The 10988-nt window shown below is 40.4% G+C and overlaps 1 protein-coding gene across 1 annotated transcript in view; it reads left to right on the top strand.

Moving 5' to 3' along the window:
- Positions 1-1513: 1513 nt before the first annotated feature.
- glsb (glutaminase b) overlaps positions 1514-10988 on the top strand; it is a 62895-nt gene continuing 53420 nt past the window's right edge. The window contains exon 1 of the mRNA XM_072445194.1: positions 1514-1933. Coding sequence (XP_072301295.1) covers positions 1605-1933 — 329 coding nt within the window. The 5' untranslated portion in view covers positions 1514-1604. The remainder of the gene's footprint in view (positions 1934-10988) is intronic.

Here is a 10988-nt window from a genome sequence, read left to right as displayed (position 1 = left end):
TTTTTGTTGTTGTTGTTTTGTTGTTGTTGTTTTTGTTTGTTTTTTACAAACAAAAACATTATAATATAATGCAACTCAATGCAAAAGTATTCTTAAGTATTCAGACAACAAGACTCTCTGATTGGCCCACCAAATCAAGTACAAAATACATGGTTTTCAGTTTTCTGTAAGTAAATACTCCCCCTATTTTTTGTCTTTTTAAAAATATACAGCTACAAAAATGTACATAAAACAAACTGACCTATGTATATGAATATGTGATGATGATGATTATTATTAAGATGTAAAAATAATGGAGAAAAAAAGGGCTGGGCAGGACCACATTGAACTGAGAATAAGTAAAAAATAAAATTTGCAGGTAAAACAGTTTGGTAGCATCCAAAGTAAAGAGGGATTAACACATATTAACAAAAACGTCCCATTTTGTCCATTGTTTGTTGAATTTGTCTATTTTTGAGTTGAGTCCAAAATACATTTTCAAAGTATTCTTTCCAACACTGTTATAACATGGTTTCAAAGCTCATTGTTATGTTATCTGCTCTTTTAGTGTTGACTTTTGTGTGACAAATACTTGTTTAGGAGCCACTTATTTGTCAGGAATCCCAAAAGATGTATAATTTCAGGCAGAGAGGCCCCAGAGTGCTCGAGGCTATGGTTGTACAAAGATTTGCATACAGCATATAGTTACCTGTAGTTACCTGTGTCCTGCCTGGTGTTGACTTTGTACAAGTACAGAGAGAGGTGGGAGGTATGTCAAACATGGACAATATAATAATAACTGTTGTTTTAGAGTTTTGCTAACTCATTCTATATCATTTAAACTATTTTTGTTTAATGATTGTTTAAACTGTAAAAAAAAAAAAAGGTTGACAGTTGCGTGTAAATTGTATTTACACGCAATTTCGTTGGAATGTCGCTCATTATTGATATCACAGAAGGATTCTATGCTCTTTCCCACCATACAACGTAATCATTGGAAAAACAGGAAAATCTGCCATATTTTCTCTCTTCCTCTCTACTGTTTCCTTTATTTAACGGTATAGCGTAAAACACATACTTTGAAGACGTACAACTACAGAAGACGTTCAACTACAGAAGGTGGCGGTAAATGAACCTTTTTCCGTTGGCACAACAACACCAATATGCACTTTAAGTAGTGCTAAAGGTTCTATTTTCTTGGTGTCATGAGTATATGTAGCTCTAAATCCAAATATAAATCATTAAATGCGCACATATATGATTGTTTCCATGTATAACCCCGTTGTTAGCTGATACAACAGACTGTGACACATTCCAAAGGCTCGCTCGATCTGACTTCCGGGTAAACGGAAAATTTCTATGACGTCCCTCCGCGTTGATCGACGCCGCGCTCGCCCAATGGCAACGCGGGGGCGGTCCTGAATCACCCGCATACGCGGAAACGCCGTCGCCTCAGCCAATGGCGGCAGAGCGGGGGCGTGACCATCGGCTCGGTATTTATTTTTGGCCGCCGGTGCCCGTGAGTCATCGCGTCTGCGTGAGACATCCCGCGTGCCTCGACTTTCTCTCGCTCCCGGACGCGCTCGGACGCCACATTTTCCCACGGATTCCGCGACGGGCTTGAGATGTTACACTATATGTTCTCGGGAGTACTAAAGGAGTTGTCCAACGCCGGCTTGAAGCGACCTTTGCCCGCACAGAAGTCGTGGTTGTCCGCGCGCCCTTGCTGCTTCGGCATCGGCACCACCTCCTCCGCCTCCGCCACAGACGCTCCTTGCGCCGCCGCCAAGTCTCACCCTCATGCCGCCTCCGCCGCCTCCGCCATCCACCGGCAGCCCCTGCGCGCCGCGTCCCCCCTGCGCGCCGCGTCCTTGCTGCGCGCCTTCTGCACGAACACGGAGGGCGCGGTAGTGGTGGACGAGCAGCCGAAGAAGGACGGCGCCGACACGGACAAGTGAGTGCTTCCAACTTGGGTCAGAAACCGTGACGCACGAGCGGATCCATGCGCGTGGCACGAGAACACGCGCGCGTCACAATAACGTGCATGTCACAATCACGTGCATGTCACAATCACGTGCATGTCACAATCACGTGCATGTCACAATCACGTGCATGTCGCTGTCACGTGCATGCCTGTTACAGTAACGTGCGTATTACCGGCACGTTATAACGGTAAAGTGTAGAGAACATCACGACTGTGGAAGTGAAATGGCTCGAGCCCAATTGGAGCAGCCGCGCGCGTCACTACGTCGTAATACCTCGTCGAAGCACGTGCGGCTCGTGTCCTACGCACTTGGCTTCCGCGCGTGTGTGTGATGAGCTCGTGTCCGCGCTCACCTTTGCGCATAAATGACCTTGAGAGGATGCGAGGCCATGTGTTTGTGGTAAAATAGGAGAATTAACTGTGGTTTATAGACTTTTCCATTGCGTTAGTTTATTGACCTCAAGCGACAAAGTATTAGTTTCTTTCACCAGCTTAATATATGACCTACAGCAGGCGGCAAGAATCAAAGACATCATTGGTCGACTAAAGAGACATATCGATTAGTCGACTAAAGTCTCTTTAGTCGACTAAAAGGGGGCGTGGCACTGGCTCTCAAAATCCTTTATGACATGTTTCTGAATGGGTTTGATTTTGCCTTCAATTGTGTCTAATCAGGAGTTTTAGATGTTTTTTATTTACCGCCATAAAAGGGTCAATAAGGAGGCATCAAAAATACTGTTGCTTTTGAATAAGACCTGAAATTTTGGATGCTTTTATTGCCATAATATCCAGATCGTTAAAATTTAAATCCCGCACAGCTCCACTTACTTAAATTTTCTACCTTTTTTCCGTGTTGTTTGTTGAATAGAAGTCTAGATTGGCCCCATGGTTGTTCCGTCATCCAGGAAACTCGTATCGCACAAAGTAGAACCTCTGAATAATTTAACCCAGCCTAGTTTCCCCCCAGTGCAGTCAACAAGTGGCATTTCCATCCCAATCTACAACTTGTGTACTGTGTAGGAGAATGCATGAAGTAGGTGTTGTCATAAACGTGTAGTAATAAGATAGTGTGTACTCTTAGTGTGTACTGTGTAGGAGAATGCATGAAGTAGGTGTTGTCATAAACGTGTAGTAATAAGATAGTGTGTACTCTTAGTGTGTACTGTGTAGGAGAATGCATGAAGTAGGTGTTGTCATAAACGTGTAGTAATAAGATAGTGTGTACTCTTAGTGTGTACTGTGTAGGAGAATGCATGAAGTAGGTGTTGTCATAAACGTGTAGTAATAAGATAGTGTGTACTCTTAGTGTGTACTGTGTAGGAGAATGCACAAAGTAGGTGTCATAAACGTGTAGTAATAAGATAGTGTGTACTCTTAGTGTGTACTGTGTAGGAGAATGCACAAAGTAGGTGTCATAAACGTGTAGTAATAAGATAGTGTGTACTCTTAGTGTGTACTGTGTAGAGTCTTGTATTGGATTGTTGTAGTCGTGTAGTCGGGATCTTCAAAGTCCAAAAGTATTGGTTTACTTAACCATTGTTTAGTCCTGTATGAACATCGACACAACAACATCAAGATTTTAATAGTAAATAAATACCGTATTTTCTGGACTATAAGTCGCACCGGAGTATAAGTCGCCAAAAAATGCATAATAGAGAAGAAAAAAAACTTAAATAAGTTACACTGGAGTATGAAATGCGGTCGCAAGTGTGAAAATAACAAATAATATCACATATAAGTCGCTCTGGAGTATAAGTATAGTATAAGTATATAAGTATAAATATAAGTTGCACCCCGGCCAAAACTATGAAAAAATGTGCGACTTATAGTCTGGAAAATACGGTAAATACAAAACACACAAAAACAAGCTGGACCAGGTAGAACATAAGGCAAGTCGTAAAAGTAGTAAATAAGGGAGTGGAATCTGAAGAAGAATAAAAAAAAAAAAAGGGAAAATTAGAGCATTAGTGAATAATTGTCATTTTTGTCCATTGTTTTTTAAAGTAAAATAGGCTCTTAAGGACAAACAGAATACATGAAACAGATGGATCAATCCAATCTGCTGCTCGTGGAGAGAGTTTGACATAAAACTATGAAGAAATGGCCCTGACACGTCTTAACTGAAATACTTTTGATATTTGCACAGTGGCACGAAAGACAAGACATGTCTGAATATAGATCACAGTTCAAATTAATTAATTGTAGCGATCGCAACGGTGGAAGTGGAGTTGAAGCAGGGACGTTCTGAACAGGTTTTACAGGTGGACGGGCCCCACAGCGCTCGCGGCCGCAGTCACACAAACATGTTCCATTTTCCCGTGTCGTGTCTTGATTTGCTGAGGACTGAACATACTTCACATACGTGTTCAGATATGCACTGTGCACACATTCGACCTGAGACGGCTCTCGTGTTACAACAGAACAGATTTCCAATGCGGGCACATTCTGTTACACGGTTCAACTGTAGTCTGTACTGTTATCATGTTTTATCTGATCGCTTATTGTTGTTTTGATCCCACAGCAGATTTAAATTGTTTCTCTTTTTGACTTATTCATTGTTCATTGTTTTATGTTGCACCGAATCACAGAGACAAGTTCCTATGTTTGTGAATTCTGATTCTGATTCTGAAAAGTTTGAAATGAATTATGATTGTAAACAAGAGTACTGTATTCTGATTATGCCGCACTGACAAACAGTGATGTCATACTGGTTTAGAAAAGGGATGTAAAAACTAAAACAAAACTAAAACATTTTCCGGAATATATATATATTATATATATATATATATAGCCAAAAAATGCATAATAGAGAAGAAAAAAACATTTATAAGTCGCACTGGAGTATGAAATGAGGTTGCAAGTGTGAATATAACAAATAATATCACATATAAGTCGCTCCGGAATATAAATATATAAGTATGAATATAAGTATAAGTCGCACCCCGGCCAAAAGTATGAAAAAAGGTGCAACTTATAGTCCGGATAATACGGTAATAACTGTTTTGGGCATTTTCACACGTTCGTTGGTCTTGAAGTTGACTTGCTTTGGTCCTGTTGCATTTCAGGTTTACCTTCTGGTGTGGTCCATATCTGAGCCAATAAGAGCCTATTGTTCTGTAGTGTTTGCACTATAAAATATGTCTTTTTTTTGTGTTAAACACTTTGACGCTTAGGTTTGTTATTATGTAAGAGCAAACTAACAAAATGCAAGCGGCTGACTTCAAACTTTAAACAGAGTATGCATAAGAGTAGTTTTTCTGGCTCTGGATTGGTTTGGCGCGGGGCCATTGTAACCTGCCCGAGGAGTTGGCTCGATTACAAAGGGGCGTGCGAGAATTATGGAGTAAAAATAAGCACGTGTTGTCATTGAGGAAACGTTAGACTCGAGCTGTCAGGTTTGTGATTCATGGCGTTGTAATTGAAAAAATGTTAATATCTTGACTTGTTGCATAAAAGCTGCAAACGCGGTAGTTTAAACCTCTACAACCATTTTATACTTTCTAAAGTGGTTCAGTCACACTTTAATGCTCCACGACATGTTAAAATGTAAACTTTAAACAGAATTGTAGTACCGTATTTTACATACTATAAGGCGCACTTAAACGCCTTTTAATTTTCTCAAAAAATGACAGTGCGTCTTATATGGATGAATTCTGGTTGTACTTACTGACCTCGAAGTGATTTTGTTTGGTACACGTTCTGTTTAGCATAATGCGCCGTATATATGAAAAATGATCGAAAATAGACCATTCATTGACAGTGCGCCTTATAGTGCGGATAATACGGTATTCCGAGTCTCAAATCTAAGCGATCGCAGTGTTATGTGCATTATGTGATGAGCTTCAGTGCATTGCCACATGTTAAAATCCATAGTTACAGTCCATAGTTTCAATGTGAATCAGCCCTAAATAATGTGCTTTTATTGTAATCATGTAATGTTTGAATTCATATTGCTGACCTACAAATAGACTGCGCATTTAATAAAAGTCGGATCATAATGAAACTGATTGGTAAGATAATTCCTTGAATTGTTTTCTCTTTCTCTTACAGATGATTTATGACAAACTGAAACTATCAATTCAAACACAATCTAAAGTTGTATTTATTTAGCTTCAGCTTGTTGCTGCTGCTGCGTTATTATTGATATTTTTTGCGTATTTCGTCTCCGTCATTCTGCATTGTAAAAGTGAAAGATCCATTCACGTTTGTGCAATAACCTTTAACCTCAATCCAGATACCGTATTTCCGGACTATAATTCGCACCTTTTTTCATAGTTTTGGCTGGGGTGCGACTTATACTTTATATATATATATATTTATATTTATACTTATATACTTATATTTCGGAGCGACTTATGTGTGATATTATTTGTTATTTTCACACTTGCAACCACATTTCATACTCCAGTGCGACTTGTAAATGTTTTTTCTTCTCTATTATGCATTTTTTTGGCTGGTGCGACTTATAGTCCAGAAAATACGGTACAGTATTTAAAGGCACATTTACTTTGACCAGCTTTATTGATCCACAGTAGCTCACACATTACAATATATAACAACAAATGCACCACACTCTTATGATGGGTTGCAATTATGGATAGTAAGAATCAAAACATAATAATAGTGACCGTTTTAGAAGCAAAATAAAGTATAATTTGTCCAATTTACAGCCCAAAAAATAGACCTAAATGTAAATAACTTTTTTATCTGGTGGTTTTTGTCACATTCAACTTTATTTTGACGTTCAGAAAGTAAAATTTGGTTAAGCCGGTCACTAACTTCACTAACCCGGAACGTTAGACCAGGAAAAATTAAAGAAAGTGAAAGATTTTGCTGTTGTTCAGTCACAGTCTCAGTGATCGCGATTACCGTATTTTCCGGACAATAAATCACACCTTTTTTCATAGTTTTGCCCGGGGTGGGACTTAAATTTATATACTTATACTCTGGAGCGACTTATATGTGATATTATTTGTTATTTTCACACTTGCAACTGCATTTCATACTCCAGTACGACTTATATATGTTTTTTTCTTCTCTATTATGCATTTCTTGGCTGGTGCGACTTATACTCCAGTGCGACTTATAGTCCGGAAAATACTGTAATCGGAATGTTTTTTCTCACAATAACACTAAAATTTGATATCGTGACATCCCTAATTGCGATAAGGCGATCTGATTATTGTTAAGCTGACATTGCGATCCGTATTGCGTAATATTGCACCCCGCACAAACTGCCCCGCTGCGAATCCACCTCAGTGACGTCTCCCGCAGTGTTTGCTCCGTCTCCTGGCGACGCCCAACGTTTCTGCTTGTCGTCTCCCCTTCACCGAGCACCAATCCGCGGGTAAACGGAGCGGGGAGCAAAGTACACAGAGCAGCGGGGGTTTCAGAAGGCAATGCTTTCCGCTCCGCTAAAGCTGTGTCCATTTATCCCATCAGTCGTGAACAAAAATGATCTGGAGACGGCCGGTCAGTGAGTCCAGCGACAGCGGGACATGCTAATCAGCCATCTGCTCCGTCCAGCCGCAGCAGAATGGGCTGTTCCAGTGAAATATACACTTGTGTCACTGTCGAGGAGGGTAATTAAATACTTTTGACTGCTATTTTTTATTGGCGACGATCGATGCGGCTTTGTTCAAGGTCGCCGGCGATTGGCCGGTGTGTTTGGCCAGTATTTTGGGCCCGGAATGTTGATAATTTACTACAAACTGGCCCACATCCATGTTTTACAAACCTATGACAGAGCAGAGTAGTCACGTTTTGTGCAGTTCCCACTAGGGCTGCGCTCAATATATATCGATGTCGTGATATATCGTGATGGACGTCTTGGCAATACGTGTATCGATGCAGATATACGCATCGTGATACGCTAAAAACAACATAAAGTCATTAGAAATAGCAGGGTTACACTTTTGAACCTGCTGAACTGCTGAAACAAGGCGGAGTCTGAGGTGCTGAACATGTGACTTCATCATGGGACAGTTGTGTTCTGATATCGAGGACATCGTGAACATGAAATTCTAATAGTAGAAAAAGCTTCAGTTGTAGTCATCTGGACTCGGTTAGAAAAAATAGACGTTTCGACTCTCATCCAAGAGTCATTGTCAATAAAAGAATTTAGGTCGAGAACTCCGATATTTATCCTATTCTGTGGTAAGTCCAGCCCATTGGGCGGAGCCTTCCTGAAGAAGAGAGTTGTTTGTTTCAACAGAAACTCCCCCCTTGTATCTACCGAGCTAGCCTATTCAGAATTTTATTGGGCTATTAGAATCCTCTTTGTCTTTGTGAGACCCTGGCTCAACCACCCTGAGTACCTGATTAGCATCTAAATTCCCTGGTCCTCTACCTTTCCAGGGGTTCAGTATACCATTATAGATACCAGGAAGATTGAATCTTGGCCCTCCATTCCTGTTTAAAGAAGGTCTTTCTTTTTTAACAAAAATAGCTTCCTTAACTCCTCTTTCAAATCATCTATTCTCCTGCTTAAATCTTCACCTCACCGTCTTCAAACAAGTGATTAGAGGCTTCAAGATGGAGATGCACGGCACTCTGAGGTCCTGAACTTGTATTTCTTCTGTGCTGATAGAGCCTCTTGTGCAGAGGCTGTTTAGTCTCACCTATGTACCGTTCTTTACAGCTTTCTTCACTGCATTGGATCGAATAAACTACATTGCTCTGTTTTTGAGTCGGCAACTTGTCCTTAGGGTGAACCAGTTTTTGTCTTAAAGTGTTTCCTGATTTAAAATAAACAGGGACTTCGTGTTGTCTAAAAATCCTCTGCAGTTTTTCCGCCAGGCCAGACACATAAGGGATAGAAACACCCTTCCTTCTCTGTTCAGTTTCCCTTTTGTCCTGCTTCTTGGTTCTCTTCACTCTGTTGAGAGCCCAAGCGGGGTAACCACAGGCTGAGAGGGCATTTCGGACATGTTTTTCCTCTTTCTTCTTGCCCTCTGAGCTGGTGGGCACAGCTTGAGCTCTGTGTTGTAAGGTTCTGATCACCCCCAGCTTGTGCTGTAGTGGGTGGTTGGAGCCAAAGAGCAGATACTGGTCCGTGTGTGTAGGTTTCCTATATACTTCTATTTGGAGTTTCCCGTCCTCTCCTCTGATCGTGGAACAATCAAGAAAGGCCAAGCGATTCTCCTTAGCGTCTTCTCTTGTAAACCTGATATGTGGGTCCACAGCATTGACAAAGAGGATTCTAATAGCCCATTAAAATTCTGAATAGGCTAGCTCGGTAGATACAAGGGGGGAGTTTCTGTTGAAACAACTCTTTCTTCTTCAGGAAGGCTCCTCCCAATGGGCTGGACTTACCACAGAATAGGATAAATATCGGAGTTCTCGACCTAAATTCTTTTATTGACAATGACTCTTGGATGAGAGTCGAAACGTCTATTTTTTCTAACTGAGTCCAGATCACTACAACTGAAGCTTTTTCTACTATGGAACACGCCTGGATGAATGAGGGATTACACCGACATGAAATTCTAATGCATTTTGTTCCACTTTATCAAAACATAATTTTAGTAAACCTTTAACACCGGTTTAAAGGGATATCGTGAATCAGGACGCGTATTGTATCAAGTTCGCTGTATCAAGATTCGTATCGTATCGTGGACCCTGTATCGGAATATGTATCGTATCGTGAGGTACTAGGCAATACACAGCCCTAGTTCCCTCTTTGAGCGACTCATTGAACTAAAATGCAGTTAAGATGAATATATTTTAAATGCTGCTAAAATTATAAACATTTTAATTCCAGAATATCAATTTCTTTAGGTTTATAATTTCACTTCCTGTTTGTAATTGATGACATCACACAAGCAAACACTGGGCCAAAACTCGTCTAACGTCACAATTTTTTTAATTTGACGAATAAAAATATATGAGAGCGACTTTATTGTTTGAATAAATGTTTAAAGCGTCAAAAGATGTGTTCATTTTGTGTAAATTCTGCGTAAACTTTGACTGGAATGAGTGTCCCTGGTGTGATGTTACTTCCTGCAATTTTCTATACATTTTTTAGCTTTTCTCCACAAACACCTGCTCGATTGGTGTAAAACTATCATTTATAGGCCTTTCTGAGCGGCTGCTTTTACGTGGCAGATGTCGAGCGAATAACACTGCCTTTACTATTAGCCTCCGCCCGATGCACAGCACTTTAGGCGGCCCCGGTTTGTTTGCACGCGTTCGTCACTTTGCTCGTGCTCGTCGAGTGTTTTCTCCCGGGGTTTGAAGTCGATGTACCAGAAGGAAAAAAGCTGGAGGGCAATAAAGAGAAGGAGGGAGGAGCCGAGCGGGGTTTGAAACGCTGATGTGGATGAGATGAGAGACGAGCGGACGTGACAGATCCAGTTACTGTGGCTCGGATGTGCACTGGTTTCAATTTGGATTTGAAGGACTTTAACGAGGGCTTCTCACCGCAAAATAGGGCTGCAACTAACGAGTATTGTAGTCGTACAGTAACAATGTACGTTGAGTCTTTTTGAATACATTTTTGACTTAATAAAGGTTGAAATGTGTTACCCGAAGGCTTCTAGATTGAACATATTTAAGACTAATGTGTGTTAATGATGAACGTCAGACATTGTTTATTATTTTTTGTAGGGTATTTTTCAAAAATCTTGTTCCTCTTAAGCTCTCAAACTGAATGATTATGAATATTAATGCAGAAAAAAACTTGTAAACAGTGAATTTGTCTGTAAATATGCAGATTAAACCAACAATTCACTCCCAAAGTTCATACTAACTCGCTCCAGGCCTTCTGCTCTCTGTTGTGCTCCATATAAATCCTTATATTCGACTTCTGTTGTGACAATTAGTTGGTTAGTCGTTACTGCAAAATGAAGCAATATCAAGTTTTTTGCTGTAGCTAAAGCAATTGCAGTGCACCAACAGTACTTCAGTATAGTGCTGGGAGATGAATGGTGATCTCATTCCTGTGACTATTTGCTCTTTTGGATAAATCGACATATTGTCAATATTGTAAAAGCACAAAATATGAATTGACAATCAAATTAACCAA

This window comes from Eucyclogobius newberryi, unplaced genomic scaffold, assembly GCF_026437365.1.
Source record: "Eucyclogobius newberryi isolate DKJ021-1_F unplaced genomic scaffold, fEucNew1.0.hap1 SCAF_14, whole genome shotgun sequence".
Lineage (NCBI taxonomy): Eukaryota > Metazoa > Chordata > Actinopteri > Gobiiformes > Gobiidae > Eucyclogobius > Eucyclogobius newberryi.
The sequence above is the reverse complement of the archived record's forward strand: the minus strand, read 5'-3'. Positions and strand labels throughout refer to the sequence as shown.